Source organism: Poecilia latipinna, unplaced genomic scaffold, assembly GCF_001443285.1.
Source record: "Poecilia latipinna isolate Pla-1442-1.1 unplaced genomic scaffold, P_latipinna-1.0 Scaffold2779, whole genome shotgun sequence".
NCBI lineage: Eukaryota > Metazoa > Chordata > Actinopteri > Cyprinodontiformes > Poeciliidae > Poecilia > Poecilia latipinna.
The window spans coordinates 49396-72710 of NW_015115395.1; the positions used below are offsets into that span (position 1 = coordinate 49396).

Below are 23315 nucleotides of genomic sequence, written 5' to 3' on the forward strand. Positions count from 1 at the left end.
TGGTTCCATGAGCCTATTTTAAAAATCCCTTTTCTAACTTTAGGAATATCATTTTAGAAAACATGAGGGCAATTCCTCATTTTATTCACAGCCTTGACGCTGTGAATATGTTTTCATTAAGTGCTATAACGGCTTGCCACATTGAACGCTCATCCCAAGTTAAAGCATACAGTAACGTTAGCTTGGACCAGAGGAGCCCATCACAACCTGCCTCTGAGCGAGACTCTCACCTGATATGCCAGTGTTCACTGGACGCCATGGGTAATAGTTCCGTTTTTTATTTATTGCCATGATAAATGCGTCTGGGTTGTTATTCCTAGAATATTTTTCTCATTTACTTTGTGCTCTGTGAGCTTCATAGGTTCCATCGTTGTTGCATTGATATAAAGGGCTAACATTCGGCTTGTTAGCCAGCTGGCTGTCGTCGATCTGCTTTTGGTTTGGATTTGACGTCACTGTAAGCTATGAGTGGAGACGTTTCAGCTATTGCTTGTAAGGAAATTCATGCATTTCATGGTGTGGTGTGCTTATTTTGTTGAGATTGCATATTTTGGCCTAACCTTGCGGATGAGTACATTTTTAACCGTGTCAGTGTCGTGCTGCGGTCAGTTTACTCGTGGCATTCAGTGATGACGACTACATGCGCTGCTATGACATTGGTGTGTAGCACCACCCAGTGTTGTTACTGAGCTATCCAGGAAATTGTTCTTTGTTTATTCAGTATTTTAGCAATTGTAGATCAAATGTAAAGATACAATCAGTGTTTTTAAAAAGAATAATATTGGAAGCTCTTTTTTGTGAAACCTTTGGTATATTTGCAACTGACGGTCGTTCTTTATTTTACCCAGTCAGGTCTTCAATTAATGGATGATGAATTAATGTTTTGTACTTGAGTTTTCACGTGTCCACGTCTATAAGGACACATTTTCAGAGTTTAACATACCAACGTAAAAGCTTTCCCTCTAAGAAATCCAGAAAACTTTGCTCTGTAAGACCAAAACTTAGATTTTAAATGTTTTGGAACCATAGTAATAACCACTTATTACTATAACAATATAATTGTTGACTCACAACCTTTCTGGTGGTTTATAATTTGAATGGAGTCAGGCATTAATTATGGGGGGTTCAATCTCTCTGAGTGTTTACAAATAATCCATTAAAATGATGGGGCTTAAATATAGATTAAAGTAATGCTGAAAACTACTAGTAATGGTTAAAAGAATAAAAGCTGCATTGTAAAAAGAGTCGATGTAAATATATATATATATATATATATATATATATATATATATATATATATATATATATATATATATATATAGCAAGATATGCAATGATTCGCTGTGTAAATTCCATATTTTGTCCACTAAGGAGCGCTATCATGTTTCTCTGCATATCAACTGACCTTAATTTATAATTTGAATTATAAATTAATTTATGTATTAAGATTAGGAAATTATACTTTTTTCTATAGCACAGAAAATATGTTTCCTTATTCAAATGTTAATTATTGAATCAGTTATTTATTTTATTTATTCAAGTCTTTGACAGAATGCATCTGATGTCTGCCTAGTGGTATGAATCCGTAAACTAATGTACGTGTGTTATTTTGTCGTCAAGTGACAATGTCATCTTTGGTCATGTTTACTGATTAAACATGATTCAAGAAAATTGTGCCATCATTACTTGACGATTTTTGAAATTGTATTTAAAGAAAGTAGGAATTTTAATTGAATCAATAAATACAACGTGGGTAATAATGCTTGTATAATTACATAATATTGATTTTCTTTGTGATTTACTGTCTACAGTAATTCAATCAATGCTTGTACAGCACATTTCAGAAACAAGGCAGTTCAAAGTGCTTTACATTATAAAAACGCAAAAATAAAAAGTCGTGAAAACAATATATTGTTATTTTTATGTTGAATATTTCATATGAATCATTTGAATAGGGTTTGAAAATATTATCTTAATGTTTCTCTACACACCTCCGTTTGCCCTCCTGTCTTATACGTAATTATATCCTCAGCTTTAACGCTCTTTGCCCGTCCTGACTACATGTCCCATGATGCTGTTCGGCGCGCGTTCAGATATTTTACATACGGGATCAGCTGAGCTCGCGCTCCGCTCCTGCGAGCTGCCAGCGGCTCTGGATCGGAGCGGCTCGGGTCGGCTCGCCGTCCGTCTGTCAGTCTGTCTGTCGTGGGGCTTGGACATCATTTTAAACCCCTCTCAGCGCCTGGAAGGGAACATTTTTCAAACTAAAACTGGAAGAATGTGACACACAGTTGGATTTCTCTTTGTTTACACCTCGGTTAGCGCTTACGTTTCTTCCGATGGAGCGGATGATTTGGAGAGAGTTTGTCCGGTAATTGGGTCCATCGGCTCGGTTCGGAGTTCACCTGGACTGCAGGGGGAACCTTAAGTGGTTCGGGGAGACCTTTAACCCCTCTCCGGTGAGAGGGTGATACTATGTCCAGACGAAAACAGACCAACCCCTTCAAAGTTGACTGTAGGTATCGCAGGTTTTACATTTTACTGTTTTAAGAGTTTCTTTTTCACATCGTCTGATCCTCTCTGACTAAACTATAATTCCTGCGTGAAGTGTTTCACTTGCCTTTGTTTATGCTGTAGCAGTCAGTTCATTAAAAAAGTCCTTTTACAATTTGGCATTTAAATATGGCACAGCTTATAAATGTTTGGGTTGGCTGCGTACTTTCTACTCTACATTACTTCGCAATGATCTAAAGAATATGTAATCAAGTCTAATGTCATATATGAAATCTAAAGTTGTGCCAAATTGAACTTGAAAACTCAATAGTCAAAATTAAATGCGTAATATGCAAAAACATACATGGAAAGTATTTAAGTTCCTCGATTAAAGTATGTTTTTTTTCCTAAATAGCATAACCTAAATGGACGCACATAAGGAATGATGGTAATCACACTTCGATATTCTCTGATCTCTTCTTATCATTTTTATCATTATTTCCGTTTATTGATTAAAAACACACCAGGTTACCAAAACTATTTCAGTTCTTTTCCATGTTTAACATGTGCAACTGTTTTTGTTAGTCATAATGTAATGAGTTTAATACCCAGGAGCAATCAGAGCCATAACATAAAGGAAACTTGAGCTGAGCATGCTTTCCCGCAGGTGGCTTCCCCCTTCAGTTCTTTTTTTATTTATTTATTTTTTGTTAGTGTAGCAGGATTATTTTATACTTTAACAGGAGCACTGCTTTTAAAAGCCGACACATTATAAAAATGAGAACATATGGAACCCCTGTTTGAGCTTTTACCCTGCCAGTGCGTATGCATTTTTTGTTTTCATCTAAACCATTCAAATTAGAATAAAAATTACTGGAAAGCAACACAGATCACACAGGGTGCCAAGCAAAGCCTCAGCTGTTTGTGTTTATTACATTTTTACAAAATGTCACTCTCTTTGCACACAGTCTCTGTTAGACGCTGAAGCTGCACGATGTATTCAATCACAGTCCTCATCGCAGTGTTTGTGTCAGTATAGCAAATTCAAATGACTACTTCAGTGCAATATTTTATAGGCTATAAGATTTCAGGAACATGCATTGTAACTGCTTGCCAGTAATATATTCAGCCTCCTGTAGGGACGTCCACCTAATATAGATCCTATTGATCGAGATCTTAAATCTTGGGAAGATTCCTGGTGATATTGTGAGATTTAAGAAAAGAGAGGAGTCAAGAGTACTTATGTTTATCAAAATATTCATTTGGAGCAGTGTTTTTACTAATCTGTTCCACATAAACAGAAATCTTTGTATTTTCCCTTTTTAATTCAGGAGTATTAACGAGACAGAAGCTACAGTCTGTACAGACATATGACTTGGAGTAGGTTTTGGGTCTGTTTTAAACTTTAAAGCGTAGTGATGGGATTTTTAAAAAGAAAACGTCAATTAATGAGTAAGATATCAAGAATTGGTGAAAGTTGGTTTGTGTTGACATCCAGTTGGTGTCCTTGTATGTCCATTACTTCTGTCCTCCAGCCAGGATCTCCTGGTTGGTCCGCCTGCAGATATCTTAAAGAAGTTGCTCCCACCAAAGAAGAAGAAGATTGCCCTGTGTAATCTACTGAAGTCAGGACCTGCACAGCTCACCTTTCTAAATATAGTTTAGTTAAACTGTAGAAATGCATCTGACTTTTGCACCTACAGTAATCCCTAAAAAGCTCAACAGTCAATATATTGTTACTGAACGCCAGAATCGGAGCGAGAAGCCAAAAGAATGACCTAAAACAAGTCGAAGAGGGAACTTTCTATGTTCTGTTTGAGTGCATTTAACTACAGTCTCCTTCGTCATCGACAGACTTCAGATGCGGTGCGTTTTGTAGTTCAGCCCTCCTGTGGTTTGGCTGCTTCACCTGTCTTTTCCTGTGAAGTCTAAATGGCCTGCAGAGAGCTGCCCAGAGCTGAGAGGTTAACGCAGTCAGACTGACTGACAGACTAGACAGCAAGGAGACAGGGAGCCAGACACACACACACACACACACACACATTTTTATGTATATGCTTGTGCGCACACACACACACACACAAAGGGAGTTCCACGGTATGATTCAAGAGTATGTTGCGTGCAGATGTCTTTGTTCTTTAATCTGATGATCATTACAATCCAGAAAAACTGCAGTGAAATTAACTGAATTAACTTTTAGTTTGTTTACTGTTAAATATGAATATGTTGTTGTTTAATGCTTAACATGATACATTATTTCAACTCTGATCATTTTTTAATATTCTAAAGTTCTGTGAAGTATTTGAACTTGTTTTTCACTAGATAAGATTAGCCCTATATTTCCCTTTTTAGTAGGAACATTTCAGTGTAACAACAGTAGAGTAATAGTCATGGATAAACACATTAGAAACAATAATAAGGTAAAAAATAAGAAGTGACAGATTGTAAAATCCTGAAATATGCAACCACAATGTAGTAAAATTAAAAAAATTTTTGTGCAAGACAAAAATGCTGAATGCAAACAGAAAAACTTCCCTATAACAGGTGCAAAAAAAAACAACAAATTTCTGCAGTCTGTATGGGAATGCAGTCTTTAACCTTTAATTATTAATACTTAATTCCTTGTATGTGCCTGTTTTTTGTTATGTTAATGAGCAACATTTCACCTTAGCTTCATGCGCCTAAGTAGCCAGACAGCGGTCCTCTTCATTAGAAGGGTTTTATCACTTCATCTTTTGTGTGATATTGGGTCAGCAGATGAGAACTGATCAGATGTCTGGCCCAGCATCCTTGTTCCCCTCCTGTCTGTGTGTGGATGGAAGACAGGGCCCCAACACTTCCTGCATATTCAGACACTGGCTTGTGTGACTTCATGTGTGTGTTTTCGAGGGGACGGCGGCTGGAAAGCTGAAGGAGGGGCTTTTTGAGTTTTAAAAAAAAAAGAGACCCCCATTGCTTGGTGTTTGAGTAGAGTTTTGGCATTCTGTCTTTTGTCTGTTTTGTTTAGCACGCTAGCCCTCCACCACCCTGACCCCCCCACCACTGCCGCCGCCACCACCACCCACTCCCCTTTCTCTCTCTCTTCTGTGTGTCTGTTGACTGATGAGTTTGTCTCTTTGTCTGGATTCAGTCAGACACTGCGTCACCTCCTGCCTACAGACACACAGACTCGGAGATAACATCACAGTGGCACAGAGACTGGGGGAAGTGGGGAGGGAGCAAGGAGAGACAGATGTACAGACAGAGCTCTGGCAATGGGGTGGGAGGGGGGGGATGGGTATTTCTCACACATCAATCATTGGCCATGTGCCGAGACGCCAGCTCGCTGTAGTAGTTCAATACCCGGACCCACTGTGCCACTCCTAATGAAAGCTCGGGCTCGTTTTGGGGAAGGGCCCAAACTGCATCCGCACGCCAAGTAAAAGAAGCCAGACGACAGAAAAATAACCTGAAGGTTCGGCTTCGGGTTTGGACAGACTGAGAGGGAAAGTGCTGGTGACGGACTGTGATGAGGGGCGTGGTTCTGTCAGCGTCAGGTAGCCAAAGTCCGGAGCCTATCTGTCCCATCTCTGACCCCAGTTACTGCACACCAAAGTAAAATCCCGTCTTATTTCGGAGTACAAGAGGAACTCTCGCCAACACCTCTAATGAGGCAAATGCTGGGAGTCAAACTCAGCTTTCGCGGGGTCAAGTGTAAGAATAGAAAAAGTGGAGGAGGAGTTTTACCAAACCTCGCAACCAAAAGTACTTCCACAGAGCGGAGACATATGGGCTGCCATTGCAGAGCTGCTTCCACCCCCCTCGGAGGCGATGGTATGGATATGGAAGTACTTGCTACATTTAAGCAGGGAAGACAGAGGGCGAGCCAGGCTGTTCGGCGTGTGGGTGGTGTGGAGAGAGACGTGGAGAAACACAGTTTGTAGCTCGGCAGAAAGCAGGAAGAGAGGCTGCTGCTCCTGAGGGACTGCAGCATTGCTGTAGGAGCAGCCAGTATGCATTGGTGTGTAAGAACAGTGGGGGTTGGGATGTTAATGAACTTAGTGTTGATGCATAGATACGAGTGGCCTCACCTCGCCGACTTCATGTAGTGTTTACACTTTTAAACTAACAAGAAATTTCTCTACATCTTGAGTCAATTAAAAAAACAGTTGAGCATCTTGTTTTTTATTGCTGTGCAATCTCTCATTAAAGTCAGCCTCTTGTTAAATAGAAATAGTCGTTAGTTACTCCAATAGGAAAATGTTCTGAATCCAAACAAATTATGTTATTCTGAAACATTTTACTAAATCAGCTGAAAGTTTTGCTTGTCGTCTCTGTCTCTGCATAGATTGTTTTTTTATTCTTATCTGTCTTAATAGGATATCCTTCATGAGGACACATTGGTTTTGTGGCGTTCCTCAGGGGTCAGTGTTGGGTACATTGATATTTTATTTTTACTTCTATTTACTGGGATTACTTTGAATTTTTATAATTCTTCACATCTACATGACTAATCTCAGTTATATTTCTCTTTTAAGATCCTCCAGATATTGAATGTTGCAGTTTCCTGCTCATTGCTTTTCCTGAATCACATTGTAAGCCAGACCAGAGAGTCTTTTGTTTAGCAGTCAGGTTCGGCGTATGAGATATTGACTCGCATGTTTAATCTACTTCTTGTTCCTGTTCATGCCATTTAAGAAACATTTCAGAACTCAAACATCCGGTGTGCCCTGCAGATCTGGAGAAAACTATCTCCATCTCATGCCTGGATTACCGTGATCCCTTGTTTACTGGTCTGGACAGATCATCAGTTTCACGCCTCCAAACCATTCACAACGCAACAGCCGCAAGTCTCTGTGACTCCAAAGCTGCGGAAAAGCTTTAAATCGCTGACTCTGTGGACCTGTTGAAAATATTTAGCTTTTATCGATCTTTTATGTAAAGATTATATTGTAAATGTTTTTACTTGAGTTATGCAAATTATAATTAAACTTTTTCTGCATTGTACGGTCCTTTGTAACTGTAGTTGTGGAGGGCAACGGGTAAATTAATTAATAAAGAAAACTTACGTTATAGAGGTGACATCACAAAACAACAGTCTGTGGTTGAACACTTGCATTTAAATTAACGTGAAAAGGTGACGAAGCACTTAAGGCAGTTCAAACATTACAATAAAACACTTCTGGCTGATATACCATAAAATCTAATTCATACATTCAAAAACTGAATCTACCACCAAGTCAAAATCCTATCTACAGTCGGATAACAAAAATAAATTTGTTACATTTTGGCAGGAAATGTTACCTTTCCTACTAAAATGATTATTTTCAACCAAAAAAGTCTGCGAAATGTTTAAGAATCTCAACTGGGCTTGTAATGATTAGTCTTGTCATAACCATTTAACTCTTTGTAAAACTCTCCATGGACAAGTTCATCTATAGGTTTTCATCTTGTTTTAAAAACTCAAAGACAGCATTATAATCCTAGGTATGTTTAGGAACCTTTATTGTGCGGTAAAGGTTTATTCTTTATTGTGTGGGTTGCTTTTGTGTTTTTCTGAAAAGAAAAATACTCCTGTTTCCAACAGTTTGAAGGTAGAAATCAGGCTTTTACCGTCTGCTGGTAGAACAGAAGCTCTGTAAATGTGGGTTTCATGAGTTGTTTTGGTTGTAAAAGTCTGTTGAGGTTATGTTATTATAGTCATTGCAGTGATGTCAGTGTGCAAATACACCTGGTCTCTGATTGTATGGTTTTTGGTGAGCTCACTAAAACCGACCTTCAAAATGCTGAACTGTGATCGAGAGACTTTGTTTAAAAATTTAAGCAATACAAATTTGTAAAAACCTGCAAATTAGAAAATGGCGTCCATTTTCTGCTGCATGTCTTTTTCTCCCCTGCATAATAAAGTAAAAAAAAAAAAAAAAGTTAAGTTGGAGGGCTGTGGTGGCGCAGGGTCAAAACACAACCCTCGTATTGAGGCCTTGGTCCTTGTGCCGACGGTCACAGGTTTGATTCCCACCCGGGTGAAATGTGCTGCATGTCTTCCCCCTCTTTCCTGTCAAACTACTTTCAAATGAAGGCCACTACAGCCAAAAAACAATTAAGTTCAGCTTTTATTGTCTATGGGAAAATATCAGAAATCTACAAAAGAACAGTTAGCAGAAAATCTGAGCATCACAATTTGCATACCAAATTTCTGCTGTTCTGATTTCCCAGGGCCATTCCACACTTTGGGCTTATCGGGACTCCAGCACACCATTAACATGGACGGCAGGGACGAATTCACCGAGGACGCCGAATGCTGCAACAACAACTCGCAGGAAGTCCAAGGACAGGATAGCCTCACAGGTACGGGCCGGAGGGGCCCGGCGGACTCTGCGGGAACGTCCTCGCACTGAGGGGCGTGAGTGAGAATAAGCCCTGCTCTGTGCTCTGTTGTCTGTCTGTATTGATAGGGCTGTGTTTGCCTCCATAGAAGACAGCGATAGCGACCCTGACAACCACGGCGAAGACTCGTCCTCCAACGCCTCTGCTGACGACCACATGACTGCCAACAGAGCGCAGTGCCGCCTTCAAGGAGCGGGCGTCAAAGTGGTGAGTCTGCTGCATGTTAGCCGGCCTCTTTTGTCGTGACCGTTTTGTTACGGATTGTTCCTCATTTTGGGTTTGGCCACATGTCGGAGGGCGGGGGAGCGTTCGAACCAAACCCCACAGAGCTCAGAGAATGATGAAGTCTGCCACAACACCTCCGTCATTTTGAGCTGTTTGGTTTGAAGCCACAGGATGTAGTTTAAGAATGTGTGAAAGTCTTAAACCTGACAGGTGAAGCTTTTCTTTTTTGTATTAGTTATGCACTTGACAAGAGTTTTTTTATATATATATGAATATATACAGATATGAACAGATGTTTTTGCACACTAGAAAAGATTCATGAAAGCTCTTTGAATCATTTTTCTTTTCTCCTATAGTATAAACACATGATTTTTTTTAAACTACAGACAGTTGGATTTTCAGCCATTCCTCTTTGCACAATCTGTCTTCTTGGTCATCCAAAGTCCTGCGTCCTCTATTAGTTTATCTTCTAGTGAACTCATGACTCTAGTAATAAATTGGCCAGCAAAACTTCAAGTATTATATCATTATATATGTTGCACAACTCTTGGATTCAGGTGTAGAGGTCATACGGTTATGGAAGGAGGTTCAGTTTGTATTTGATAGCCTATTTCTGTGTTAATTAGGCCGTAGATGTTGGATCATTATCTTTATGAAAGAGGCCTCTGGATTCTGATTTAAATGCACTCTAACATGATTTCCACGGCTTCTGGATAAGAAACAAACCCACAGCATTACGGATCCTCCACTGTACTTAACAGTGGACACAAGGCACTTTTCCACATATTCATTCTTTATTTCCAGTTGCGCAATTGTTTGTAGAAACGCTCAATCTTTTACCCTACAGATGACCGATCACCAGGCAGCGTGTGCTTTCAGAACGAATGTTTGTTAAACAAGTGGAAACTCAGCACCTGACGCTTTGTTGTGGTTCTCTTACACGAAGCATTAACTGGATTTTAACCTCATTTTGATTCTGCTATAAAATGGCACTACATGCCTGTAAAATGCACCAGAATTACATGGGTCAAATAAGCTAATTTGTTGGCAGACTTTTTTTTTTTTTTTTTTTTTTTTAGAAGTTCAAAGGGTTAAAACTCTCGTTTCTCCCAATATGCTCTGTGGAGGTACCTTCTGTTTCCAAGTGCTCTACATTTCAACTTGTGCATGAGTAACATCTGTGGCAGCGTCATGTGACCGATTATGACTCACTGACTTTTGCACAGTCATACACTTAACACATCGTCCTACACTTTCAGTTAGAAATAGCTTCCACGCAAGCTGACGTTAAGCTTGATACAAACAATGCCTTCGCTTAAATCATTAAAGGGGTGAGCTTCATCGCACACCCGAAGCACATGCGTTTTTTTTTTTTGTTTTTTTTGTTTTGTTTTAATGTGGATTTACTTTTACCGCCCACCCCCACCATACAGTTGTGCGTGAATAAATCTACTCTAAAAAAATGTGCTTTTATTTTCCTCAGGAGAGTGACGAGGGGGCTGACCACAGCAACAACTTTGTCTGTCCTCTGTGCACGCTGGATTTCAGCAGCCCTGAGAGACTCATTTCACATGTCTACCAGGTGAGAACCGCATTTTGTTTTTCCAGCTATAAAAACACGGACGACTTTGGAAACTGTTGCAGCATCTTGCATTTTTTTCGTCTCAATTAGTGCGTGCTAGTCAATTAGCAGCCGCACCGTCCAACATTTTAGAGTCTGCTTGAACAAAAACAGCTTGTTAGAGGCGGTAAATGTGATTCAGGTCAGTGTCGTGCCGAGAAAAATGCAGAGCAAATTCTTAAACTCTAGCCTTTTTTTTTTTTTTTTTTTTTGGTGACTACAAATACATATTTAAATTCTCCTGTAATGCAATTGTTTATGTTACACTAATTAAGTTTTAATTTGAAGTGACAAAGGTTGAAATACTGCTACATGTGAGCACAGTTACATCTACATTAAAGTAAACGTATAGTAGTTAAATAGTAATAACGCTTTATGTTATAACAGAAACACAGATGACTCTGCCAGACATCAACTCCATCTTGTTAGCTGAAAGAACTGTTAAATGGTTCACATCTATTAATTTCTACCTTCTCAGTGCATAAACGCATCAGCCAGTTGCAGAAACTTCAATGCACTTCTTTCTTTTTAAGTCTCAAAGATATTTATATTTAGTCTTCAACGTTAAACATTCATGAAGAACACAATGCACACAAGTTTGATGAGTACAAACAGCGAGGAGCTTTGCAGCAGCAGCACGAAACAATTATATGAAGACTTCTTCCATTAAAAAAATTCTGATAAATGTTAAAAACATATGACTTAATGGATTAATATCTATGATCTTTTCCTTGATTTTATATGTCAGACTCATTTTAAATCACAGTTGGTCAAAGAAAACTGGAAATCTTCATAAGGATTTAGCACCTTCACTCAATAAGTAAATATGACATGGAACAATCTGCTACAGGTTTATAACAGCAAGTATGGAGTTAAACATGGTTTTAAAAACTACTTCCTTTCGCAACTGACTTCCTTTAATCCAACCATGATGATACATTTTATCCATCTGTCCTCTTTCTAAATTTATAATAGATTTAAAAAAAAAACAAAAAAAAACTGCCTTTTACAGTTGATCACGTTAAGTTTATATGTTTATCTTTCTCCGCTGTCTTCGCCAGCATACTAGCATGATGAGCAACACCAAGAGCTACGTGTGCCCAGTGTGTGGGCGAGCCCTGAGTTCTCCTGGCTCGCTTGGACGGCATCTTCTCATCCACTCCGAGGACCGCCTCTCCAACTGCGCCGTCTGTGGCGCACGCTTCACAGACACCAACAACTTTAACAGGTTCAGATCTGCTGCTGCTGCTGCTCGACTCTTTTATGCACAAGTTTGCAAGGAACTTGATGTCTGTTGTATTGAATGCGATGGGATTTTATTACTAGAATAGCACACTTTTTTTTTTTTTTTAAATATCTCATATATAAGCTGCATGCCAAAGCAGCAATTTTTACTCTTCCTGTTGATGGTCAAATTCTTACCAGGAAAGGATGTGACGAAGAAATAAAACATGGCAGGTCAAAAAGTTTCCTAAAGCTGAATGACGTTTAGGTGATGTGTCTCCAGCTGAGCACATCAGAGTAAATAAAGAACTGGTTGTCCAGTGAGAGATGAACCAGACTGTATAACATGAGGGATGAATAAATTTAGTCCTGCAATGACAGATCCATAGGAAATAAACTTGCACGTTGCTTAGCAACTACCATTAGCTTTTTTCTTCTTCTTCTTTTTTTTTTCATTTAAGCAGCCCAGTCAAGGTCAGAATACACAGCGGAAAGAGACGGAGGGATAAATGATAAAACTCAACAAAGAAAAGTTACAAAATATATGAGCAGTTTAAAACTACCAGACTTTTCTGCAAAATCAGTTCTACTCTCTTCGGATAGTCTGTCATTTATCTGTGTATGTCAGGGATCTGCAAACTTTGCAACCCAACGAGACATTTTGCCATAAAAACATCACAAAGCATAATGAAAACAGAACAATATGCAGTAGAAATTAAATCAACAGTTACAGTGCAGCAGTTTTTAACCTGCGAGTCAGTGAAGAAACCTTTGAGAAATGGCTGAAGACAAATGTTTCAAACGTATGGATAAGGCAGGTCAGCTGTGAACGACCATGCGAAACAAATCAGACCTCGGCAAACAATCGCAGATTGGGCGTGGCCCTCTCATAATACAACTTTCTGTCAAGCTACTGTGGAAAAAAGGCCACAAGAGCCAAAAAAGAAATTCCTTGAAATCATCAAGACTTGCTGTGTGAACATAGCCAAAGAATAATCTCAGAGATCTAAAGTCGAGGTCTTGTTTCGGCTAACCTTCTGTCTTATTACAGGGAAAAGCTAAAAGACGTCCTCGACACAAGCAGGTTGGACGTCACTGGTGGACGGGACTCCTGCTCCATGTCCCAGTCCCTCTCCAGCAGCCCCATGAGCAGCCCGGGCTCCAGCACGCACTCCTGCCACGGAGCGGGTCCCAGTCCCAGTTCCTGTCAGGGCCCGCCTCCCTGCCAGGCTCCCGATCCGACATCCACCCTCTGCCAGGCCCATCGCACCTGCCAGTCCTCCAGCCACATCCCAAACCAGTGTCAAGGACCCCGGCCGTGCCACGCATTAAGCCCAGGTTGTGGGGCGTGCTCGGGGTCCGATCAGGGGCCCGCCTTTCCTCCGCTGCCCGACGGGCTCCTGTCCGAAGGTCCGTCGCTCGCGTCCATCCCCGACGCCCTCAACTCCTCCTCTTCGGCCCTTCCTCCCATTCCCGACATCATGAGCCCGATGCCCGTCTACCCCGCCGGAGTCCTGCTGGTGTGCAACAGCTGCGTGGCCTACCAGCAGCTGGTGGAGGCGCAGTCTCCGATGCGCAAGTGGGCCCTGCGTCGCAAGAACGAGCCCCTGGAGGCTCGCCTGCAGCGTCTGGAGCGCGAACGCACCGCCAAGAAGAACAAGCGCGCCTGCGAGACGGACGAGGAGAGGGAGCTGAGGCGGCTGCGGGACCGCGAGGCCAAGCGCATGCAGAGGATGCAGGAGACGGAGGAGCAGAGGGCGCGGCGGCTGCAGAGAGACCGGGAGGCCATGCGGCTAAAGAGGGCCAACGAGACTCCGGAGAAGAGGCAGGCCCGGCTGATCCGCGAGAGGGAGGCCAAGCGGATCAAGCGGCGGCTGGAGAAGATTGACCCCGCCCTCAGGACACAGATCGAGCACGATCCCGCCGCGATGGCCGCTCTCACAGCGGACATGAGTCTCTTTCAGTTCCCCTGTCCCATGCCGGTTCCTTCCATAGATAACGGTCTCTTCATGAAGCTGCCATGATCCCTGGGGGTCCTATAAAAACTCCCCCCCCTTCCAGCCTGCGCCGTCAGGTTCCTATTACCACAGCGAACCATTCCTGTCCCACTCTCCCCCATTCCCAGAATTCCTCTGTACTCATGCAAACTTCTTCAATTTCTAATTTATTACAGTCTATAAAAACCTTGGAGACAGGGTTGAGAATGTTTCTTATTCTAAGAGCATGCTGTAAAGAGATTTATCTGTGTTTCGGTGGACTCTCACAGGTAACAGTACATTCTGGTGGGAGCAGTTTATTCTTGCTTCAACTGAAAAACAAACAAAAAAAATCATTTGCACATGGATCCTCAGTGAGGGGAGTGTGGACCCTGTAGCTGCAGACCCTCCCTCCCTGGTCCTCCCAGCCCAGTAACTCAGACTCCGGTAGCTGCGCCTCTCTCTGTTTTCTAGCTGCTGCCGTGGAACATTCATGTCCAAACTACTACCTCATCCGGCGCCGTGGACGGTCGCTCTCTGTCCTGTGGCTTACCAGCTCCCAGCTTCCAAAGCTACACACACACACTATACAATACTACAGAAGACGCAGGTCGTTTCCCCACACTTTTAAGTTTTGATATTCCTCTTTATGGCACTTTTAATAGGACACATGCATTCGTTTGTGAATGTTTGTCCCTATTGAGCATGCCCGGTGTTGAAAAGCATTCCTGTCGTCATTATCTTAATTTTTCTACTTTTTTTTTGTCTTTTTAAACACTGTGTGTAATTTATTGTTTTTTAAAAACTCGGTCTCTGCTGCTGTTGTTGTACTGTACATTACATTATTTACCTCTTATGTATTTTGGTCTCATTACATGGAAAAAGAAAACCCAACATCTTACCTGTTGACCTCAGATTTTGTCGCATTACTTGAATTCTGTCTACGAAGATGCGTTTGTGTTTTATGCTAATTGGTAAACATGTCAGTGTTGTACAGAAAGTCATGCTTGATTTTAACCTGCTTTGTGCAATTCCTGTAGCATTTCACATTCTTTGTGAGTCTGCAGTATTTTATGTTATTATTACCACTTAAATATTTTTTTATAAATAATAATATCCACAAGTCTGGAGAGAGAAAAGAAAGTCATGTTAAGAGGTGAGAATCATTTACAGGTATATCTAAATAAAATGTCGTTTGAATGTTAATTTATCTCAGTTATCTAATTCAAGAGTTAGATTCATAACAGATGGATTTTTTTTCTCCCACATTTTTTCCTTCCACTTAATTTTCCATGGTTGTGCTAGAACACAGCACTCTGTTATCAGCTTCTTAACAATCTTTTGTGTCTCAGTTATCCAAATGAATTAAAATAATTGCTTGATATAACTAATTCTTAAATTCCTGACATAAATTAATTGTTCAATAACAAGCTTATTGAGATATACCTGTATGATGCAGTCCACCCCTTTGTTAGCACTGAGGCTTGTTTATTTCCAGGATGTGTTTTTATATTACTGATCCTCATTCCAGCACATATTTATGCAACATGATACTTTTGTTTTCCTGTAAAAGTGTTTGCCGTATTTTGCTGGTATAATCTGTTTCATATTTCACATGGCCGTTATTTACAGCTGTACGGTTACCTCCACTCCTCTTGATTTCTCCAGATGCAAAACCTTGCATCGTCAAACGAGCAGTTTCAGTCTCTCCAAGTAGTGTTTCTGTTTGAGTCGCTCCTAGAAGAGTGTCGTCCTACCTGAAGAAAGCGTGAGATGCGGATCTGGGTCGGGACTTTTGGCTTTCCTAGGAGTGCATCAAACCTCTATGCAACAGATTTATTTTTTTTGAAGGAAAAAAAAAAAAAAAAAAACATTTCACTTTTCAAAGAAACTATGCAGAACGCAACTTCAAAATGTTTCAACCGAAATTCAGAATCGGAAGCTCCGCTTTCTCAGGCAGTTCAACTCAGTGAGAGGGTTCAGAGCCCAGAACGTCAAGATTAATTCACGTTTGGGGAAGAATACGTTGCATCGGTTTTATTTTATTTTTCCAAAGTTCAGCGCATTAAAGCAACAAGATCTCACTGCCATCCCATAGTGGCGTTGTCTGCTGAAAGCGAAGGCTTCAGGTTTTGTCTCAGCCTATGAATGCTGGGTATTTATTCTCAGAGGCGACGCCGTCAGTCTGCTGTGAACCAGCAGCAGGACGAAAGTTCGCTCACTTTCGGTTAGGTTAACACTGCATGTCCCTGAAACTGCACTAGTACTAGAGTTGTTCAGTATGAGCCTGTGTTCTGTTAGTTTATGCCTGCTTTTTTTTTTTAAACAGTTTAATAAAAAAACAAATTTAAATGTTAGCCTTTTGATATTAATGCTATCAGGATTTTTCTCTCAATGTCCATGTTTACAAAATCTGTATTTCTGAAAAAGGCCAAATGAATGAGCTAAACTGCAACGACATGCCTGGTTGTCATATCGATGTATTCTGACTGGATGGCCCTTCAGGGACACCGTCCTCTCTGTTACTGACTCAGAAGATGTACAGACCATAATGAGACCTGGTAAAGAATGTGGAAATAAACATCAAGTTTAATATAAAGCCAGTGTTTACCTTCTGTTGCTCTTTAGGCAGTCACTCATACTCAGGAGCACATCCTCGAGTTGTTACATTACATAATGAACAAATTGTCAGTTAATCTGAATTGGAAAAAAAATAAAAATGTGTTCTGATTTATTATTTTAGGTAGAAAAGTTTCAAAACCATTTCACTCGTATTTAATGCTTCATTTAACTTTTTGCCAAGGACGCCTAATTTGTCACATTGAAAGTGTGCGTAGGTGGAGGAAGCAATTCTTTTGCTGCTCAACAAAATAGTCACTTTTGCAGATAAAGGACCAGTAATGTGAAAAAGATCTCCCACATTTGCCTTGATAAATTAAAGGCATACAATGTTACTGGAGGGTTTACTTTTTTTAACTCATGTAACAGAGAAACGTTTTAGTTTGATCTCAACCAGTAGAGGAAAAAATTATCTGCTTTTGAGTCATACAAGTACAGCTAAAAAAAAATATTATTTGAAAGTGCAATATTTCATCACAGTAAGTTGAGGAAGTGAGAGATTCATTACATAAAGTAAAATATTTCAAGCTTCATTTCTCTTTTTTTTTTTTGATTGTGGCTTACAGGTGAAGAAAACCCAAAATTCAAGACAATTATTTGAGCCGCTCAACTTTTTGGTTTTCTTTATCTATATGCCACAATAATTAAAACTGCAAGCAAATAAGTTTGAAATATTCTACTCTAATGAATCTCTATAAAATAAACGTTTCATTTTCTGAGCCAACTGGGAAGAAATATTACACTTTTAAAAAAAAATTGAAGACATATTAGTAGTTGCTGGTTGTTGTAGGTCTTGTCTACTATAGAATTTTTTATTTTATGATTTTGACATTTAAAATCGTACACAAAAAAGTTTAAGTGTCATTTCTGTAGCAGCCGTAACTGTCTTGAATCAGTTGCAAGCTGCGGAAAAACGTCCTGAGGGCCCCAAATGACCCGCGAGCTGCAATCTGGACACCCTAATTAAAAGAAACAAAACACATTTTAATAGTAGAAGTACACAAATGTCTTTACCAGTTTGCATGAAAATGTAAAAATACTTGCCAGCTAATACATTTAGCCATTTTGTTCAAGATTTAACTCGTTTAAACTCCGGCAAACTTCACCAAACTAATTTGTTTCACAAATTTCATAAATCGAGGAACTGCACTTGAGTCAAAAACACACAGCAAACATTTTGGGTTTATCTATTTTATTTATATTTGTATATATATTTATATATATTATATTGTGTTTACTTAAACATGATAAATGCAATGTCTCCATGTTAGCTGTAACAATAAAAATACAATATCTTTGTGTCCTTAAAGCACGTAAAATTAAAACAGCAAAACGAGTTAAAAAAAGAAAAAGAAAAGAAAAAAAACACCCTAAGAAGTTCACAGAGGTACAAATATACAGTACAAATCTATTTTATTCCAAAAAAAAAAAAAGGGTACAAATAAAAATGCAACAAAATAGATATTAATGCTTTCTTAAAGTCAGGTAGGTGTGGGTTTTTTTTTTCCTAAGGGAGCACTTTGGGTCAACAACTCTAAGGCTTCTGATAGAGATCAATACATATTGGTACGACCATACAATATTAAAACTCACTATACAAAGTTCATACAACCTGGATTATACTTGAGGATTGAATGTTACATTTACATAATTGCATATATTTTTGCAGATTTAGGCATTTTAAAAGAAAATAGAAAAAGAAAATGCTGTTCAGTTTTTAAGTTTCACATCACAAAAAGCAATGTCACCTTGTGCAGAGGAAAAAAAGAAATACAAATAAAAATCATGTCAAATCTGAAAATACAGACTTCTTTAAAACTTTTAACCATTTGCATTCTCCTGATTTGATTTGACATCAGCAACACCACAACCTTACTAAGTTCATGTTAGCAGTTTAATAAAAAGATGGACGTAGTTCGTACTTTTCCACTCTGCTGTCCAGAAACTTGGGGACGCAGCGCTGGACCTTTCACAACCCGATGATTCTGGCCATTAAAATCCTACTGATCTTGTGCAATAATAATAATAAAATCTGCTCTGTGCATCTGTCTATGCATGTGTTAAGTGGAAGGATTTCTCCTTCACGGCTGACGCTCTGGAACTCAACTTGTAAAAAAAGTGCTGAGGAAAGCTTTCGCTTTCTCTTCCACATACTGAAAATCTACAGATTAAAAAGTCAGAGATAGGTATATTAAAAAAAATAATAATCAAAACTAAAAAAAAAAACCGGGAAGCAACGAGTTCTACGAAACTCGCTCTCGTCGTCGAGTGTAAGCTTCTGCTCGTCAAGCCTGACCTTTCTGATATGCTCTCGTACAACCTGAACGGAGAACACGGAGTCCGTTGTTCGTTTGGACACATTGTACAAAGCTGAATTTAAGGCATTATAAACAAGCATCATCATCGTCGTCACCGATCGAAGCTATCTACACAAGAAAAAACAAATACACCTATCTACAGAAACACAAAACCTGCGATTTCTCCACGATTTTGTGTGCTTTACAATTGGAAAGTCTTCAGTTTACCAACAGATTTCATTTGAGAACACTGAAGGACGACATTTAGTGCAATTTTATACAACAACGGACCATCAGTGATGGAGGATTAATCTTTAAAATGGCACAGGCCACTCAAAGCGATGGATGAAAACAGAGAGGAAAGCGTCAGCACAGGATGGCCTTGCTTGGGGCTTTAAACCATAAGTGGCACTGCTTTACACCAGACAATAAGCCCCACTAAACTGTGACCTCACCGGACAAACGGACCGAGTGGGGCGTCTCGCGTGATTTGGCTTTAAATGCGTGGCTTCAAAGAAGGAAGATGAAAACGGTTTCACTCGGGATTCAGAGAGCTGACAACTGCTGGCCACAAAAAACAACAACACCAAGAAAACACAAAGAGGTAAACCAAAAACACTGCTTTTAATTCCTATAAAGTAGGTCAGTCAAAAATACTAAACCCAGACATCAGCGAAAGAAACGTTTCAAACGACTGCATCCAACAAGCAGAGCCGCTGCTGCTGCTTCAGCTGACTACACTGAAGACGATCCTGGACGTTGTACTGAGATTACTGCATAGAAAACACCAAGACTACAGAAAGTTGTCGACTCATGATGAATGAATATTGCTTACGCTTTGACAAACGCGTGTTGGGTGCTGGATGGTAGGAAACACTAAACCCTCTCTGTCCATCATGGCAGTACGGAAATGCCTTCCGTATAGAAATCCATTCAGGAATTGGTTTACACTTCAGTATCATCCAAAAAAATTCAGTTTTTTAATACCAAAAGGGTTCAAATTGTCCATTCTTGAACCTCATGCTATATTATGCTTTACTGCAACTACTTCTTTAAAGTGGTTTAAGGTCAAGAAGGAAAAGCCATACAGCCAATATGGACTAGTAAAAGCAGTAGCTCTGTGTGTGCAAGAGAAAATTACCTAAAGCTTTCAGGCAAAAAGAAAACGCTTTAAAGTGAATGATCGCGCTGTATTCAAGTTTCATAAAAAGGACCAGAAACTATTAAATGTGTCGCTTTTCCGATGGGAATGTCTGCATGAGGAATGTCGTCTGATTGGAAACCTCTGGATGAATTTATGTATGATCTAATTGCACTTTTGATTTTTCAAGATAGAAATACGTCAGAAGGAAGAGACTGCAGCATTCATCTCGGCTAATTTGTAAACAGTTAAAAAAAAAAAATACAAGTCAGTTGTTTGTTTCTTTTCTTCTTCGCTTACCACAAAACTCCAACAACACTTCAAACAAATTCCCTTCAATTAACGAGATAAAAACATGAAGAAAGCACAGATTCCTACTCAGGATGGACTGAATGAACACAATGGGTGACAGAAGACATAAGAAAATAATACACAACCAATCTGTTAATCTAGAGCCCCCCGAAGATGCATTTTGGAAAATTAATGAGCCAATAATTTAGCTTAAATGTTGTCTGAATTAACAATAGATCAAAATGGTGCATCACCTCTGGAAGAGGACCAGACAATGAAATTCCCAGGACAGCCAAAAGCTTGGGGGAAAAAACAAAACGACAAAAAAAAAAAAAAGAAACTATTGCTTTCTTTAAAGGAACTGAGAAAAGACAGACTCGAGCTTCAACACTGCCTCACTCACACTCACATATTCCCCTTTCAGGGCAAACTGCAAGATGCAACAGGTGGATGTTTCTCTCAAGGCTTTGGTGAGAAGCAGCCGGCGCCTCCTGCAGTAATTAAATTAAAATGCACCGAAGTTCACCAACCTGGTCGAGAAAAGCTGTGAGGTTCAGAGGGAAGCGGGGAAAAAGAAACACACTCTAAATGACACAATCGCACTGGAATGCAAAACTTTGTTGTTTCAGAGAGGAGAAAGGCATCGTTTCAGTTCCTGCCACAAGGGCGCTAAATCAAGGAACAGGAAATTGATTGGTGAACTGCTCGATTGTAAGACGTGCGAGAGCCGCCGTTTTTGGCCTGAAACAGAATCTTGCATCTATCTTTGGAGACTGACTTGCTGAAAATTAATGACTTCGAGAGAGAGAGATTTCCAGCTGACAGCAGAGAAGGTTTTAATCGACGACATCACAGGCCCTGCTGATGTCAGTGGCTCCACTTTTTTGGGGGGGTAAATGCTTTATAAATATAGATATAAAGAGATAAAAAAATTTTTTAGGAGTGTTGACATCTAAAGATCGCTGGCTGTGATTTTTAACATCAGAGTTGGTAGCTGTGCTTTGAGGCTGCACACACTGTTGTGTTTCCCATTGAGAGTTTTAGTAGGAAGGTAAAGCCAAAGTGTTTATTTGTGAAAACGTCCAGGCGTGGGTACAAGGAGGTGGAGACGAAGGAGGGAGCGAGGAAGAGAAAAGCAGTGTGTAAGGACTATGGCAGGCGTTTATAAGCTACATACGTTCTACTTAGCTTTCCATTTTCCTGTCAGACCTCAGCAGGCTGGGAAACCGAAGGTTTCTGTTTTTCGTGGCTGAGTAACATCGAAGCAAAACTTCTCAAGAAGATCAACAAAATCATGTGTCTTTGTATACTTTTAGGTGTGCAAAATCTCAAACATTCTGAGGCTACATTCACACTGTTTTTTTCCTCTTTCTCTCCTTGTCAGACTCGTTCTCGCTCCTGGCAGTCTCTCCTACGGTTGCTACCAAATGTGATGCTACTTCCCTGCGTTAGAGCGCCCCTCGATGGACAGTTTCACCTCCTGCGGGATGAAAGAAGGCCTCGTGTGGCCAGAGGCGATTATCTGAGGGCGTTGCCCTTCGTCTCCCTTCATGCTGTATCTTTGGAGGCCGGGCGACGACCAGCGCCTCTGAGAGGCGCCGAGCGCGGCCTGCATGGCGGTCATGCCGGTCCCGGCGAAAGCAGAGCCCTCTGTGTGCAAGTGGTAGCTGCTCTGACTCCTGGGATGCTCCGTGGAGGTCCGACTTCGCCGGACGGGGGATTCAGTGTGTCCAACAACCGCTAAATGTGCTTCATCCTTTTCCAGCACGCCGCCCTCGCCGTCCCGCTGCTGCCGCTCTCTGTGGACGCGATCCATCCTGAAGTGAGCCTGCGGCCGCAGCTGTTGGGGTGCGGGAGGCCCCATGAGCTGGTGACCAGGTCCCGACGCCGCGCTGCTTTTGCCTAAAGTTCTCGACACGTTCTGCTGCTGCTGTGAGTTGTGATGCTGCGGTTGCTTCTGCAGCTGCGGCTGAAGCTGCTGCTGCTGCAGCGTGATGGACACGCACATGTCCCCCACCTGCAGGAGGTGGCAGGTCAGGCCGTACAGCTGGGCCGTGCGCTCGGGGCTGCACGACGACCAGCCCTGGCCGAACACGAAGAACGGGTGCTCTGGCGGGACGTCGATGGTCACCTTGCTCTGCTGCTCCCCCACCGTGAAATGCAGAGACACCAGACCCGGTCTCTGCTGGCTGGACCGGATGTCCATCACCATGCTGGAGTCGATCTTGAGCCCTCCGCTGACCTCTGCGCTTCGCACAAAATCCTGAGTTTGCAGATCCTCCACACGCTTCAGCTCCCCGGTGGCCAGCTGGATAATCGCCCCCTTCATGAAATGTGACGGGTTACTGCCAGGCGCCGCCGCCACCGCCGCCGGGACACCCGAAGCCTGAGTTAGCTCTGCTGCAGAGTGGACTGATGGCTGTAGAGAAGGCTGCGGCTGCTGCTGCTGCTGATGATGATGATGCTGCTGCTGCTTAGCTGTGGTCGGCTCCACCTTCTCAGGGAGGCCGGCTCTGCCTGGAGACTCAGAGGTTTTAAAGCTTGGGTTAATGGAGGCCTTTGCGGCGTCGCTCGCCTGTCCTGGGTAGTGTTGCTGCGGCTGGGACTGATGCTGCAGGTGATAGTCGAGAGGAACGAGCACCGGCTGCCCGTTGGTCAGCATGACGGCGTGACCCGGCTGCTGCTGGAGACCGCCGACTTTGTGTTCAACGTAACTCAGCGGCTGCGCCGAATGCACAGCCCTGCTGGAGACAGCCGGGCTCTCCCCGTGGACGTCTCTGGTTCTTTGGACCCCCTGAGAGAGATTCAAGGGGGCAAACGAGACCTCCTTCCGCACCCCGCCGACACCTTGACTCGAGGTAGCCAGGCGGCCAACGACCTGCTGCACCTGGGAGGCAAACCGAGGACTCAATGTGGGAGCATTTTGAGTTTCATTGCAACAAACGTTTAAATGTTTAAAGTTGCCCTTTGAAATAAATTCACAAAGCTTTTTACAGGCTTCGTACTCTTTTCCCTCAGTGGAATTCAAGCATTTTCAAGTTAAGTTTTCAAATCTTTCCAGC

At 41.4% G+C, this 23315-nt stretch overlaps 2 protein-coding genes across 4 annotated transcripts; one reads left to right on the forward strand and one right to left on the reverse strand.

Annotated features, from left to right (window-relative positions):
- The first annotated feature begins 159 nt into the window (after positions 1-159).
- Positions 160-16501, forward strand: znf821 (zinc finger protein 821). 3 transcript variants are annotated; one of them, XM_015021436.1, is made up of 6 exons: positions 160-261; positions 8689-8820; positions 8948-9066; positions 10568-10666; positions 11767-11933; positions 12981-16501. In XM_015021436.1, the coding sequence occupies exons 1-6, from the start codon at positions 258-260 to the stop codon at positions 13951-13953; spliced, it is 1494 nt and encodes a 497-aa protein (XP_014876922.1). In that variant the 5' UTR covers positions 160-257; the 3' UTR covers positions 13954-16501. The 3 variants fall into 3 exon arrangements, with proteins under 3 accessions (XP_014876922.1, XP_014876921.1, XP_014876923.1); XM_015021435.1 differs by lacking the exon at positions 160-261 and adding an exon at positions 1881-2515; XM_015021437.1 differs by lacking the exon at positions 160-261 and having other exon boundaries at positions 8729-8820; positions 8928-9066.
- A 2437-nt stretch (positions 16502-18938) lies between these two features.
- LOC106939126 (ataxin-1-like) lies at positions 18939-23266 on the reverse strand (the record flags this gene model as incomplete). The annotated part of the gene is made up of 1 exon (XM_015021431.1): positions 18939-23266. A coding segment is annotated over one exon (1578 nt), but the record flags the coding sequence as incomplete, so codon positions are not given.
- Positions 23267-23315: the final 49 nt, after the last annotated feature.